Genomic DNA, 16,987 nt, shown 5'->3' on the forward strand with positions numbered 1-16,987 from the left:
GAACATCATTTTTCATGACTATAGCTATGGCCCTCAACTAGGGCCAAGAACATTCCTTGTCAGGAAAAACTCAAGGCCCATATAATATGTTCCGTATTAAAGTTTAAGCTGCAAATATACGTTAAAACATTGACAGTATTTTGGGTCCCAAGTTACTGTAAATGCCATGCCTGTCTTTACTTCAGTCTATTCCAACAGGAGTGATACCACTCCTCAGGCAGAAGAGGGCAGGAAAGATCAGGATTCCATGCGAAGTCAGACCGAAGAGCTGGCATTTTAATGATGATGAAAAGGGGTCAAGAGATGAGTGCGGTCTTACCCAGCTTCTTGGCAACAGAGAGGTCCTTCTTCTCATCCACAAGGCCGAATCCAATGTCTTCATCGTCGAGGTCATCCAGAACCTGGGCTGCAAGCTGCAGAGAAGAGAGAGAAAGAAAGAAAGAAAGAAAGAGAGAGTAAGAGTTGGAGCAGTATCAGGGCCCACCTCCTAACGTCTGTTTATTGCTCCATTTCAAATAGATCACTAGCCCTGTTTGCGCACTGAACGATCCTGAATAGATCGGATAGTTATTAGCAATATCTTAGTAGCTCAACCTTGCCCTCTGATAGGCAAAGTGGAATCTTCGCCATATTGCTTATGCCTATCATATCTTTTCAGATCTACACAAGTGCCTATAGGGACATGGGGTTGATTTAGAACTGTGTAGATATGTGTGTGAGCCAACACAACCCCCCCCCCAACCCGCCTGTTCAGCTTGAAAGAGGTTCCTATTGGCTAAACTTATACCTGTAGTCTATGTTTAACGCTGTGCCGTCCCTCACTTAAGAATGAGGTGCTCAGCACTCCAGTCCAGCCCGAGACACATATGACCACACTGCACTCCGCTTGCCTGAATGAAAAATATATTTCCCACATACTCTGTGTAAGGACCCCCACTCCCACCCCCCATCCATGGTATTTCTTCCTACTTTCAAGGCCTTAAAAGCAACAGCTTTAGAGCACTGCCTTGCACTTTCTAAATCTGTGTGAAACTGGACCCATTGACGGACAGCTAGCCTGGCCAATGAGAGGGCAGAGTAATGAAAAGGGGGGGCAGTGGTATGGGACATACTGTGAGTGTGTCGACGGGAAAAGACGTGGTCACGACAGGTGCAGTGGGCAGCGGAAAGGAAAAGGGCTCAGGCTATGGGAAAGTAAACTCACATACTGTGTGGTTATTGCCTACATACGCAAACTCATTAACACACACTCGCAAACACACACACTTGCACACACACGCATGCACGCACATTTTGTTCTCTTCTTATCCGCTAGACGCCACCAATCTATGGCAATATGTGAAACATTTCATCAGTAGAAAAAACATTGTACTCTTTCATTGCAGAATATGTATAATTTAAAAACAGCCAATATCCATCCATAAAAAATGTTTTGTTAATATGTTCAGCTCAGATAACACCAACTCAGGGAAACGGTCAGCTGGGCAATATTTACACCCTTTCGAGCAAGATCATGGTTCGGCCCAAGCCTCTACTCCACCTCAGCCAAACCAGCCTCCCACAGCAACCCTGAATTTGGCAGCAAGATGGCTGCTAAACCAAGATGGCCACTATCATGTGGCTTTGGTTTACAGTAAAGCCAATGATACAAGTTCTGCTCTCGTGTCAAGCAACACCTTGCGGCCAGCATCTCTGTTTTGCCAACATTTGTTAAAGGATTGGGTGAGTGGGTGGGTGGATGGATGGATGGATGGATGGATGGATGAACAAACAAATGAAAGAACGAATGAATGAAGGGATGAAGGGGTTAGACCAGCTATAACCCATTTAATTTGTTTTGCTTATTTCGTTCTCAGCTGTGGTGAGTATAGGACATCTTTACTTGCGACATTACATTCATTACTGCAGTCCATTTTTGCACAATCATAGTCTGCCTCCCAAATGGCAACCTATTCCCTATATTGTGCACTACTTTTGACCTGGGCCCTACGCCTCTGGTAAAATGTAGAGCAATAATTAGAGAATAGGGTGCCATTTGAGACACACACACAGTCACAGAGCATTGAAAGAAAGCTGCTGAGGGGTTGCTGTAGGGCGGCAGCTTTCTAGAGGGGTGTTTTGAGGGCCTGAACATACCTGGTACGTCAGGGCGGCTGGACTGGTGAGTAACTGTAGAGAGAAGTCTTGCTTTAGCACAGGACATTCACATATAGGCTGCGATTCAATCAAAGGTGCATCCTTGACAAGCACACTGCACTTGACTTTAAAGGTAATTTACCCTTGAGCCGCAGAATTACCGGGAATGCGATCTCCACGATGTCTGGAAGTTGCCTTTAGAAGCAATGTGTTTTTGATTGAATCCCGGCCATAGTAATTCACCTTCAGAGACTATTACAAGACTATATCAAGACCGTCATTCAACGGGACTGTAAAAAAATGACCTTAAACAAAGCATAGCACAGAGTGTATGTGTCCCAATATCCAGACTAACATATTGTGCCTAGTCACAATATTACTTTTAATAGTGTGATCTAATCTGGATACTAATCCACTACTATGCTTGTCAATTTTATTACGTCGTCATTCATTTTTGTATGTTAGTATGTTAGTTGCACCCCCTTTTGCCGTCAGAATAGCCTCATTTCGTCAAGGCATGGACTCTACAAGGTGTCGAAAGCGTTCCACAGGGATGCTGTCCCATGATGACTTCATAGCTTCCAACAATTGGGTCAAGTTGGCTGGATGTCCTTTGGGTGTTGGACCATTCTTGATACACACGGGAAACTGTTGAGCATGAAAACCCAGCAGTGTTGCAGTTCTTGACACACTCAAACCGGAGGGCCTGGCACATACTACCATACCCCGTTCAAAGGCACTTACATCTTGCTCATTCACCGTCTGAATGGCACACCCTCTGAATGGCACACCCTCTGAAAGGCTTAAAAATAATTCTTTAATCTGTCTCCTCCCCTTCATCTACCCTGATTGAAGTGGATTTAACAAGTGACATCAATAAGGGATAATAGCTTTCACATGGATTCAACTAGTCAATCTATGTCATGGAAAGAGCAAGTGTCCCTAATGTTTTGTACGCTCAGTGTATATTAGGACATTTGGTCATGACATAACAGGACGATGTATAGATTGCAGAATACTTCCACCATACAGGACAGTCAATAGAACACAGATATGCTGACAGGTCAAGACGCAGAGTAAAGAATAATCCAACTTCTACAGACAACAGATTCGGAATAAGAGCAACTGCTCTTTCAACAACATACTGAAAGATTATAGTTCAGGGCCCGTATTCACAAAGTATTTGCCCTCCTAAGGACAAAGTGCACTTTTGATTGGTGGCGTTTTAAAAAAGGAATTACTTTTTATAAAATGTTTAGTCTCTTATCCCTTGTAACTTTAAATGCAACAAATTGCTTAAAACCGCTTCAGGATTGACCCATTTTTTTCCATTTTCGCCTAAAATGACATAGCCAAATCTAACTGCCTGTAGCTCAGGACCTGAAGCAAAGATATGCATATTCTTGATACCATTTGAAAGGAAACACTTTGAAGTTTGTGGAAATGTTAAATTAATGTAGAAGAATATATCACATTAGATCTTGTAAAAAATAATCCAAAGCAAAAAACATGCATTTTTTTGTATTTTTTTGTACCATCATCTTTGAAATGCAAGAGAGAGGCCATAATGTATTATTCCAGTCCAGGCGCAATTTAGATTTTGGCCACTAGATGGCAGCAGTGTATGTGCAAAGTTTTAGACTGATCCAATGAACAATTTTACTTCTGTTCAAAAATGTTGTATCAAGACTGCCCAAATGTGCCTAATTGGTTTATTAATATATTTTGTGCACTCTCCTCAAACAATAGCATGGTATTCTTTCACAATAATAGCTTCTGTAAATTGGACAATGCAGTTAGATTAACAAGAATTTAAGCTTTCTGCCAATATCAGATATGTCTATGTCCTGGGAAATGTTCTTGTTACTTACAACCTCATGCTAATCACATTAGCCTACGTTAGCTCAACCGTCCCACGGGGGACCCACCGATCCTGTAGAGGTAAAGTAGATCAGTTCTCATAAACTCATGAATCTTGAAAAAAGTCCCATCCCCCACCGTTCTGCCACTGCGAACGTGCCAGTGCATTGCGTCCTAGTAGCATGCATGAGCTACCCACTGGCTCACAGCAGTGAGTTTGAAATAAATACCGCCAGTAGTAAGTTACTTTGGAGTTGCTAGCATGTGTGGACTCACAGTGAGGGAAAGGGGCAACTGCAGTTCTACTGCTTGTCAGTAGCAGGACAAATTTAAATCAAGTGAAGACTAGCTTGTATTGACAGCATAGCCGTGCTAACTAGCTGATTTGTCTAGCCCACATTAGCGATGATTAGCTGATATAGCCCACTCCAGTAGTGGTTCAAGATACACTACATGACCAAAAGCATGTGGACACCTGCTCATCACACATCAAATTTCAAAATTATGGGCATTAATATGGAGTTGGTCCCCCCTTTGCTGCTGTAACAGCCTCCACTCTTCTGGGAAGACTTTCCACTATGTTGGAACTTTGGTGTGGGGATTTGCTTCCATTCAGCCACAAGAGCATTAGTGAGGTTGGGCACCCATATTGGGCGATTAGGCCTGGCTCGCAGTCGGCATTCCAATTCATCCCAAAGGTGTTCGATGGGGTTGAGGTCAGGGCTCTGTGCAGGCCAGTCAAGTTCTTCCACACCGATTTCGACAAACCATTTCTGTATGGACCTTGCTTTATGCACAGGGCATTGTCATGCTGAAACAGGAAAGGGCCTTCCCCAAACTGTTGCCTCAAAGTTGGAAGCACAGAATCATCTAGAAGGTCATTGTATGCTGTAGCGTTAAGATTTCCCTTCATTGGAACTAAGGGGCCTAGCCCTACCATGAAAAACAGCCCCAGACCATTATTCCTCCTCTACCAAACTTTACAGTTGGCACTATGCATTGGGGCAGGTTGCGTTCCCCCCAGAATCCCCCCCCCCCCCCCACACACACAGCCCCCTCCAATTTCTCCTCCTTCATCACAGGCTATCTATCCGATACCGCCAAGGCACTTCCATATTAGTCTGAGCAGGGGTATTTATAAGAGAGACTGAGACTGAACTGAACTGGCGTTGCGGTGAGGAGCTGGGCAAGACAGTCCTACAGCTATATAAGGCCTTCTGGGGAGAGCAGAGAGAGACCGGGAAAAACGTGAAGGGGGAGGGAGGGAAGGAGGGAGGAGAAGGGAGAGAAAGAGGGAGGGAGGGGAAGGAGACCGGAGAAGATGTGAAGCTTCGATACATATGGGAGGGGGAGGGACAGGAGGGAGGAGAAGGGAGGGAGAAGGATAGCTAATACATGTCTAACATTCACTCTAGTCTGTCAGACTATCAATCATCTCCTCACAGAGCGATTAGTCTCACTTTCTGTTTCTCTCTGACTGCAGCTTCTATCTAACTTATTGTGACCTCTCTCTTTAGCACTCTCTCTTTCTCTCTCAATATTTCTCTCTGTCTGTCTCTCTCTCACACAATCTCTCTATTTTCTCTCCACCATGCTCTGCTAATGTATGTGCCAAGAGAAGGTGTGACTTCTTGGTTCCCTCTCTCATTGTCCAGCCACAGGTGAGAGGTGTTGGCTGAGGGGACTAAAGGGAAAAGAGGGTGGATCTGATGATGACGTGGTAGAAGTTCCTCCTAACCACAGATCTTGGATCAGATTACCCAACTTTCAATCATACCAAGAGGGTTGAAGAAGTGTCAGCCTCTGTATCAATGTTTAGAGGCAACCTCATTCATATTCTATGGTTGAATGAGGGACGGACTAAGTGCATGGAAAACACAGCTAGTATAGTAGATCCGTAATTTCCTGTAAATCATGCATTCATGTCATGTCCATAAACTAAAATAACTCATGGTTACAGTACAACTGTAGCTCTATCAGGTCACCTCAACCCTGTTGTGTGGCAGTGCAGTAAAACTGTTCTGGGAGCTGTATAGTATCTTTACGCTGCCAATGTGGTTGTAAGTGCGTGTTGTTCGATGAGTCACCACACATCTGTGTGTGCGTCACCTATGAGCCACTCACGGGGATAGTCTGTATGATGATGCTGTTACAATATTGTTGTTATTTATTGACTGCGCCAGTATATAGAGTGAGAAAGGAGAGTGAGAAAGGAATGTGTGTGTGTTGGGAGGAGGGTTGTAGGTTGTGTGTGGGAATGGCTGCATGTGCATCCTTCCCTGTTTCTATGACTACTGTTGCAACGTTTCGCAGCTTTATTCAAATACAAACCATCCCCATCATTCAAACGCAGAACCATCTCCACAGCTTTAACATCCAATGATTTTACCAAGATGTAGAGTCTCCCATTTGGTCACCATGTCTGTTTTCTCACTCCATCTCAACCGGCCATATGTCAGAGCCTCTCTACTCAGCCTCAGTTCAACTTCACACCCCAAATATCACAAAGGCTTTTCACAGTTCAATCTTTGTACCCTGAGACACAAAGAAACTCCGAGAGCTCTTCTCCCCATTTCCAGACCAGGAAACAAAAGTGATGTGTGTACAGAATGTATCACAGCACCAGCAGGAACTAATACTAGCAGGGGAGATGGTGGATTTCTCATGACACCGTGGGGGTGAAAGACCCTCTCTTTCTGATCCTGGTGTGTGGGGTGGGGGGGGGGATATACTAAAAAGATGGCCTGTAGCCTTCCAGTTCTATTGCATTCGCTTCCAACTATAGTGTCAATAATTCATGGATGTAACTGTAAAACACCTCTGTGTGTGTGTGTGTGTGTGTGTGTGTGTGTGTGTGTGTGTGTGTGTGTGTGTGTGTGTGTGTGTGTGTGTGTGTGTGTGTGCCTGTGTGTGTGCCTGTGTGTGTGTGCCTGTGTTTGTGTGTGACGATGTAGCTTTAACACACCAGGACATCCCTACAGCCTACACCGACATGTTACAACAACACTGAGCAGGGTGGGCATTAAAGAGTTAAACAACAGATGTATACACGTTGCTACAGTCGCATACTGTAGGCGTAGCTAAAATAAATGCCCTAAAATAGACATAGATGTAATAAAAAAGCTGTCCTGGTATGAAATATGTGATTTCTGAAACTTTTATTTCTGGTCAAAAGTGTTGCCCCTGTTCTTTGAAGTAGGTAGTGGGTCTTGATGATTGTAGCAATCTTGGCCTAATTAGGCTATTTTTGTATTAGTCCTATCTCATTCCACTGTGGAATTCAAACTGTGGAATTGTGGAATTGAAAGTTACAAATGCACCTTTAATAGCCTATCACACCAGTTTTGCATGATATTGAATGTCCATTCCAAGTCATATCGGACTTCCCACCAGCACATGCTACACTATCTGCTGGTAGATAGCTGAGGAGTGCGGATCTGAGTCTGGAGGAGTGTGAAGGAGTTAAGCAGGTCTGTCTGTCACCGACTGTGAGTGACTCATGCTCCCTATACAGTATGAGCTCCATTGCAAATATGTCACACAAGAAACCAGCCAATGTTCTCATCGCATCACACATCACTCTGCAGGCGTCAGCTGCTGTTTAGCCAAGCAGGATAAATCAATTGGAGAGAACAGTGAGGCTTTGTGGCAAAGCTTTATCAGAAACGGTCTATTCTCCTGGAGTACATCATTCTGGCTGTTTTACCTGGACGACAAAGTCAAATAATGCACAGAACTGGGGTCAACTTTACTACATATAGCTGGGACCAGGAGTTTTTCCAGACCACATGACTTGAACTGCCAAAACTCCAGGACCTACAATACTACTTAGAACTACAGCTCCTTTATTCACCAACCTGTACTGTATATTGTGTATCACTCCAAACGTGATCGACACAGGAGGTTGGTGGCACCTTAATTGGGGAGGATGGGCTCGTGGTAATGACTGGAGTGGAGTAGACGGAATACTGTCAAATACATCAACACACAGGGTTCCCATGTGTTGGCTGTCACTCCATTCACTTCGTTCCAGCCGTTATCATGAGCCGTCCTCCCCTCAGCAGCCTCCACTGGTGCTCAAGATAGTTGACATATTAAGCCCAAGACGTTACCACATGATACGCCAAAGAACAGGTGTTTATAATGTTTATACTCCAAAGTAACCATGACACCAACAAGTGACAACCCTTACAGCCTTTCCTACTTTGGCTCTCTCTCTAGTTCTAGCTCGAGGGGATAAAACAGGAAATGTAAACCGTGTGCTCAACAAAATTCAAAGATGTGCGTTTTAACGTTTAAACTTTAACCGGGCACTTTTTTGCCCGTTTTCCTTTTCGTGTGTGTGTGCATGCGTGCATGCAGAGATGGGCAAAATATACATAAACATATATCTTGTTAGAAATACAAGATACTTTAAAGACTAGTGTATCAAACTAAAATACAAATTACATAAAATTACAGTTATGTTGAGGTATCAGAAATACTGCCCCTCTCTGCGTGCGTGTTTGCACCGCTTTCCCTGACATTACCTCTCCTATGAATAAGATATGAAAATACATTCCATCATTCAGGAGGCCTACGGAGAGAGCAGAGGGTCATCTATTAATCATTCGGCACAACATGAAGTACAGGCTATTATAACACAACAGCAACGTTGTGTGTGTGTGTGTGTGTGTGTGTGTGTGTGTGTGTGTGTGTGTGTGTGTGTGTGTGTGTGTGTGTGTGTGTGTGTGTGTGTGTGTGTGTGTGTGTGTGTGTGTGTCCTCTAGAGTCTAGGCCTTACAGTACAAATACAATGGATCAACAGTGTGTCACGTTGCCTGTCACTTGTGACTAAATCTGGGAACCACAACCTCAAGGAACCTGCACTGAGGTCAAATTCACCTCATGGAAGCACAACAATGAAAATGTATTCCCTTTGAGACATTAAAGACATCGTAGGCTCTGAATGTCCAACATTCTTCTGAATTCCACCTCAGACTATACAAATGCTATTCAGACAGCAGATGATATTCACCCAGACATTCACTGAATGGTCCTAAAATAAAAACATGTTTAAAAAATAAATAAAAAGCTATTCCAGAGCAGACAGTAGAAATCAACCAGAGCTCAGCAATGTAGTCGCCACCATCAACTGCACCATGTGTTATTGGAGATGGCATGGTAGGTAGGTTAAACGTAGCTCCACACAGACAGAGAGAGAGCAGCCGGACGACCGGTTCTCTGGCTTCATCGGAGACTATCTTGGCAAGGCTTCGGAGACCTGCTGACGAGTATAGTACAGAACCCCCATAGCTGTTTGCTACAGCCAACGCTGCAGAATTTGTGTGCATGTGTGTCCAGAATCTGGGGATAGGAGTCTGATTATCTGCTAGGTTACAAAACTGGGGTGTGGGGCTTCCTGAGTGGCGCACCAGTCTAAGTCACTGCATCGCAGAGCTTGATGCATCACTACAGACCCGGGTTCGAACCCGGACGGTGTCAAAACCGGCCATGACCGGGAGTCCCGTAGTGCGGCGCACAATTGGCCCAGGTTAGGGGAGGGTTTGGCCAGGGGGGCTTTACTTGGCTTATTGTGCTCTAGCGACTCCTTATGGCGGGCTGGGCGTCTGCAGGCTGACTTCGGTCGTCAGTTGAAAGGTGTTTCCTCCAAACACATAGGTGCCGCTGGCTTCCAGGGAAACAACTACTTCAAGGTCTCCGAGCAAATGACGTCAATGATTGAATGCTGCTACTAGCACGCACCGCTAACTAGCTAGCCATTTCACATCAGTTACATAAGTATAATGATTAAGTAGTACCTTTATATAGTGCCATTTGAGATGCATCTATAGTGTCTTTATTGGTTGGTTGGTGTGAGGATAGTCAAAGGGTCACTTGGCATTACGTAAACACAGTAATGATGACTATGACTGACTAACTATGACTGATAGTAACTCCAGGTAGACTTGCTGTCATCATGTTGTCAGCTAATGAGGACCCCAATAAAGAAAGACCACATTGCATGAACACACACATCTTTCTATGACTGATAGTACACATAAAAAAGGGTTCCAAAAGGGTTCTTTGGCTGTCCCTATAGGATAACCCATTTTGGTTTCTGGTAGAACACTTTTGGGTTCCATATAGAACCCTCTGTGGAAAGGGTTCTACATAGAACCCAAGAGGTTTCTACCTGGAACCAAAAGGGTTCTACCTGGATCAAAAAAGGGTTATTCAAAGAGTTCGAAGAACCCTTTTAGGTTCTAGATAGTGTGTAACCTACAATGCTGTGTTACCTATTTAGGTCACACTTTACTTGAGTAGTACCCTATAGATCACAGGTGTCAAACTCATTCCATGGAGGGCTGAGTGTCTGCGGGTTTTCGCGCCTCCGTTGTACTTGATTGATGAATTAAGGTAGCTAATTATTAAGGAACTCACCACACCTTGTTGTATAGGGCTTAATTGAAAGGAGAAACCAAAAACCTGCAGACACTCGGCCCTCCATGGAATGAGGTCTACATGCCCAAACTATGAACACAAACTGCATATCTGTTTATATGTAACCGCTTAGAAGGGTTACATTTAGGGTTAGGTTAAGTGTTAGAATAAACACAGTAAACTTTCTATGACTGACAGTAACATAGCTATGGCATGAAATTCACTCCATTACTTGCTTCCTGACTCCCAGCGTACATGTTACTGAATAACGCCTCACCAAGGGGAAGTATCACAGATCTTTTCTTTTTTTTTTACTGGTGAAGTTGGGTCCAAATGCCACTGCCGAAGCAACCGGGGATGCCTCAGCCGGCTCATCAGGCTCCCGCGCCTCACCCGGCTTGTCAGGATCCCGCTCCTCAGCCGGCTCTACATGTTCCCGTGCCTCAGCAGAAGCGACCGGCCCGCTCCTGGTCCTCGGGACTGTCCCTCTGGTCGGTGTCGTCTGGCGGCTGGAGCCGCGCATCAGGGAGGGGGTACAGTTATGTTTACACCCTCTCCGGCACTCAACGTTGCTAGTTGTCTTATCATTACGCACACCTGCCACCATCATTACACACACCTGCGCCTCATGACACTCACCTGGACTCCATCACCTTCCTGATTACCTCCCCTATATCTGTCACTCCCCTTGGTTCTTTCCTTAGGCGTTATTGATTCTGTTCCTGTTTCATGTATGTACACTATTCGTATTTCGTTACATGTTTTATTTATTATTACATTTTCACTCCCTGTACTTGCGTACACATTACACATGCTTGCGTATAAAAACACAGGGAGGAACTATAGTTCTAGAAGTTCTAAAATGATTATACTAAATAACAATATATTAATAAAGTTGTTGTTGTCCGGTCACATGTTGTCACATGGGATGAAGCAAAAACAACTACAAATACATACACACACATAAATAAATACAGTGCATTCGGAAAGTATTTAGACTTTTTCCACATTTTGTTACGTTACAGCTTTATTCTAAAATAGATTCAATTGTCCCCCCCCCCCCCACCATCAATCTACACACAATACCCCATATTGACAAAGCAAAAACAGGTTTTTAGAAATGTTTGCAAATATCACATTTACATAAGTTTCCAGAACCTTTACTCAGTACTTGGTTGATGAACCTTTGGAAGCGACCTTCAGCCTCGAGTCGTCTTGGGCATGATGCTACAAGCTTAGCACACCTGTATTTGGGGAGTTTCTCCCACTCTTCTCTGCAGATCCTCTCAACCTCTATCAGATTGGATGGGGAGCGTCGCTGCACAGCTATTTTCAAGTCTCTCCAGAGATGCTAAATTGGGTTCAAGTCTGGGCTCTGGCTAGGCCACTCAAGGACATTCAGAGACTTGTCCCGAAGCCACGCCTGAGTTGTCTTGGCTGTGTGCTTAGGGTAATTGTCCTGATGGAAGGTGAACCTTCACCCAAGTCTGAGGTCCTCTGTACTTTGCTCTGTTCATCTTTCCCTCAACCCTGACTAGTCTCCCAGTCCCTGCCACTGAAAAACATCCCGAGAGCATGATGCTGCCACCACTATGCTTCACCATAGGGGTGGTGCCAGGATTCCTCCTGACGTAAAGCTTGGCATTCAGGCCAAAGAGTTCAATCTTGGTGTCATAAGACCAGAGAATCTTGTTTCTCAAGGTCTGAGAGTTCTTTAGGTGCCTTTTGGCAAACTCCAAGCGGGCTGTCATGTGACACTTACTGAGGAGTGGCTTCCGTCTGGCCACTCTACCATAAAGGCCTGATTGGTAGAGCGCCGCAGAGATGGTTGACCTTCTGGAAGGTTCTCCCATCTCCACAGAAGAACGCTGGAGCTCTGTCAAAGTGACCATTGGGTTCTTGGTCACCTCCCTGACCAAGGCCCTTCTCCCCGACTGCACGGTTTGGCCAGGCAGCCAGCTCTAGGAAGAGTCTTGGTGGTTCCAAATTTCTTTCATTTAAGAATGATGGAGGACACTGTTCCTAGGGACTTTCAATGCTACATACATTTTATGGTACTCTTCCCCAGATCTGTGCCTCGACACAATCCTGTCTCGGCGCTCTACCGACAATTCCTTTAACCTCATGGCTTGGTGTTTGCTCTGACATGCACTGTCAACTGTGGGACCTTATATATACAGGTGTGTGCCTTTCCAAATCATATCCAATCAATTGAATTGACCATAAATCAATTTCGAGTCTCATAGTAAAGGGTCTGAATACTTATGTAAATAAGGTATTTCTGTTTTACATTTTTAATACAGTACCAGTCAAACGTTTGGACACACCTACTCATTCAAGGGTTTTTCTTTATGTTTACTATTTTCTACATTGTAGAATAATAGTGAAGACATCAAAACTATCAAATAACACATATGGAATCATGTAGTAACCAAAAAAGTGTTAAACATATCAAATATATTTTATATTTTATATTCTTCAAAGTAGCCACCCTTTGCCTTGATGACAGCTTTGCACACTCTTGGCATTCTCTCAACCAGCTTCATGAGATAGTCACCTGGAATGCATTTCAATTAACAGGTGTGCCTTGTTAAAAGTACATTTGTGGAATTTCTTTCCTTCTTAATGCGTTTGAGCCAATCAGTTGCGTTGTGACAAGGTAGGTGTGGTATACAGAAGATAGTCCTATTTGGTAAAAGACCAAGTCCATATTATGGCAAGAACAGCTCAAAAATAAGCAAAGAGAAATGACAGCCAATCATTACTTTAAGACATGAAGGTCAGTCAATGCGGAACATTTTAAGAACTTTGAAAGTTTCTTCAAGTGCTGTCGCAAAAAACTTTGAGTGTTCTGATGAAACTGGCTTTCATGAGGACCGCCACAGGAAAGAAAGATCCAGAGTTACCTTTGCTGCAGAGGACAAGTTCATTAGATTTACCAGCCTCAGAAATTGCAGAGCTTCACAGAATTTAAGTAACAGACACATCTCAACATTTACTGTTCAGAGGAGACTGCGTGAATCAGGCCTTCATGGTCGAATTGCTGCAAAGAAACCACTACTAAAGGAGATAAATAAGAAGAGATTTGCTTGGGCTAAGAAACACAAGCAATGGAAATTAGACCGGTGGAAATCTGTCCTTTGGTCTGAGTCCAAATGAGTCCAAATTTGAGATTTTTGCTTCTAACCGCCGTGTCTTTGTGAGAAGGAGAGTAGGTGAACGGATGATCTCCTCATGTGTGGTTCCCACTGTGAAGCATGGAGGAGGAGGTGTGATGGTGTGGGGGTGTTTTACTGTCAGTGATCTATTTGGAATTCAAGGCACACTTAACCAGCATGGCTACCACAGCATCTTGCAGCGATACGCCATCCCATCTGGTTTGCGCTTAGTGGGACTATCATTTGTTTTTCAACAGGACAATGACCCAACACACCTCCAGGCTGTGCAAGGGCTATTTGACGGAGAGTGATGGAGTGCTGCATCAGATGACCTGGCCTCCACAATCACCCAACCTCAACCTAATTGAGATGGTTTGGGATGCGGTGGACCGCAGAGTGAAGGAAAAGCAGCAAACAAGTACTCAGCATATGTGGGAACTCCTTCACGACTGTTGGAAAAGCATTCCAGGTAAAGCTGGTTGAGAGAATGACAAGAGTGTGCAAAGCTGTCATCAAGGCAAAGGGCGGCTACTTTTTTGGTTACTACATGATTCCATATGTGTTTTTTCATAGTTTTGAAGTATTCACTATTATTCTACAATGTAGAAAATAGTACAAATATAGAAGAACCCTTGAATGAGTAGGTGTGTCCAAACTTTTGACTGGTACTGTACATTTGCTAAAATCTCTAAAATCCTGTTTTCGCTTTGTCATTATGAGGTATTGTAGATTGATGAGAATTATATATTTTTGTATACATTTTAGAATAAGGTTGTAACGTAACAAAATGTGGAAAATGTCGAGGGGTCTAAATACTTTTCAAATGCGCTGTAATTATCTGTGTGTGTGTGTGTGTGTGTGTGTGTGTGTGTGTGTGTGTGTGTGTGTGTGTGTGTGTGTGTGTGTGTGTGTGTGTGTGTGTGTGTGTGTGTGTGTGTGTCCGAGGTATCATAGCCCCACCATTGCCACTGTGGCTGTGATGAATGAATGTGTCCTCCTTACTTGGGGTGTGTCTCAATAACTTTAACTATCTTCCTCTCCTCGTGCCCTTTCCTTGAAGACCAGGGCCTGGCAAGACACGACAGTTGGAAGCAGATATCTGTAGGACCAGTTTTTCATGGCCATGTCACCTGACCACTATAAATCTTAGAGCCCTAGCCGACAGTTCTCCCTATAATTAGGGAGTGTTTCCCAGAGTTTTTTTCCATAGTTATTTCCAGAATTGTTCGTGGTCAGGTCACATGATCAGTAAAGCTCCTATTCCTAGTTATGAGCCATAGAGGAGACAAGGGAACGAAACCATTTTACATTGAGGAACACCGTCTTTGTTCTCTTCACTACTAAGATAATTAGATGTCCTAGAATCCATGTTACATTTTCTCTCAGAGTGGGAGAAGTCTGTGTCAGTCAGTTCATGACTGATGAGAGTAGGTTGCGGTCATGGTCAGAGTCAGAACCAATGAGGCTATGGTCTCCTGGCTGACTGGCTGGCTGGCTGTGGTCTCCAGGCTGGCTGGTTGGCACAGACTTGCCATGCTTTGGTAGATCCTTTCAACAGATTGACTAAACTCATGGTCTGGACTTGGTCCATGCTGTCCTGTAGATCTGTTAATTCCAAAGTGCAATCAGAGGAAAGGCATTTATCAAATCAAATTGTATTGGCCTTACATACACATATTTAGCAAATGTTATTGCGGGTGTAGAAAAATGCTTGTGTTCCTAGCTCCAACAGTGCAGTAGTATTTAACAGTGCAGTAGTGTCTAAAAACGATTCCGAACAATACACACAAATCTAAAAGTAAAAGAATGGAATAAAGAAATATATAATTATTAGATCGAGCAATGTCGGAGTGGCATTGACTAAAATACAGTAGAATATAATACAGTATACAAATATGAGATGAGTAAAGCCATGTGTAAACATTATTTAAACATTATTAAAGTAACTAGTGTTCATTTTTAAAGTGGCCAGTGATTCCAAGTCTATGTATATAGGGCAGCAGCCTCTAAGGTGCAGGGTTGCGTAACAGGGTGGATGCCAGCTAGTGATGGCTATTTAACAGTCAGATGGCCTTTAAGATAGAAGCTGTTTTTCAGTCTCTTGGTCCCAGCTTTGATGCACCTGTACTAACCTCGCCTTCTGGATGATAGCGGGGTTAACAGGCCTTGGCTCTGGTGGTGGATGTCCTTGAGGATCTTTTTGGCCTTCCTGAGACATCGGGTAGTTTTCCCCCAGGTGATGCTTCGGGCAGACCGCACCACCCTCTGGAGAGCCCTGCGGCTGCGGGCAGTGCAGTTGCCGTACCAGGCGGTGATACAGCCTGACAGGATGCTCTCAATTGTGTATCTGTAAATGTTTGTGAGGGTTTTATGGGCCAAGCCAAATGTCTTCAGCCTCCTAAGATTGAAGAGGCGCTGTTGCGCCTTAATAACCACACTGTCTGTGTGGATGGACCATTTCAGATCATCAGTGATGTGTACGTCGGGGAATTTGAAGATTTCCACCTTCTCCACTGTGGTCCCGTCTATGTCGATAGGGGCGCGCTCCCTCTGCTGTTTCCTGAAGTCCACGATCAGCTCCTTTATTTTGTTGATGTTGAGTGAGAGGTTATTTTCCTGGCACCACTCTCCCAGGGCCCTCACCTCCTCCCTGTAGGCTTGTCATTGTTGGTAATCAGGCCTACTACTGTTGTGTCATCTGCAAACTTGATGATTGAGTTGGAGGCATGCATGGCCACGCAGTCATGGGTGAAAAGGGAGTACAGGAGGGGGCTGAGCATGCACCCTTGTGTTGAGGATCAGGGAAGTGGAGGTGTTGTTTCATATCTTCACCATCTGGGGGCGGCCCGTCAGGAAGTCCAGGACCCAGTTGCACAGGGTGGGGTTCAGACCCAGGGCACAAACTAAATGATGAGCTTGGAGGGTACTATGGTGTTGAATGCTGAGCTGAATGAACAGCATTCTTAGATAGGTATTCCTCTTGTCCAGATGGGATAGGGTAGTGTGCAGTGAAATGGTGATTGCATCGTCTGTGGTTCTATTTGGGCGGTAAGCAAACTGAAGTGGGTCTAGAGTGTCAGGTAAGGTAGAGGTGATATGATCCTTAACGAGCCTCTCAAAGCATGATGACAGAAGTGAGTGCTACGGGGCGATAGTCATTTAGTTCAGTTACCTTTGCTTTCTTGGGTACAGGATCAATGGTGGACATATTGAAGCAAGTGGGGACAGCAGACTGGGATAGGGAGAGATTGAATATATCCGTAAACACTCCAGCCAGCTGGTCTGCGCATGCTCTGAGGACGAGGTTAGGGATGTCGTCTGGGCCGACAGCCTTGCGAGGGTTAACATGCTTAAATGTCTTACTCACATCGGCCACGGAGAAGGAGAGCCCACAGTCCTTGGTAGCGGGT

The 16,987-nt window shown here is 44.4% G+C and overlaps 1 protein-coding gene across 2 annotated transcripts in view; it reads right to left on the bottom strand.

Annotated features, from left to right (window-relative positions):
- The window catches only part of casq1b (calsequestrin 1b), a 37,652-nt gene that overhangs the window by 6,876 nt on the left and 13,789 nt on the right, over positions 1 to 16,987 (bottom strand). The window contains 2 exon segments of one of the 2 annotated variants that reach the window (NM_001139682.1): positions 320 to 413; positions 2,137 to 2,169. In NM_001139682.1, coding sequence (NP_001133154.1) covers positions 320 to 413; positions 2,137 to 2,169 — 127 coding nt within the window. 2 annotated transcript variants of the gene reach the window in all.

This window comes from Salmo salar, chromosome ssa07, assembly GCF_905237065.1.
Source record: "Salmo salar chromosome ssa07, Ssal_v3.1, whole genome shotgun sequence".
In the NCBI taxonomy this organism is placed as follows: Eukaryota; Metazoa; Chordata; class Actinopteri; order Salmoniformes; family Salmonidae; genus Salmo; species Salmo salar.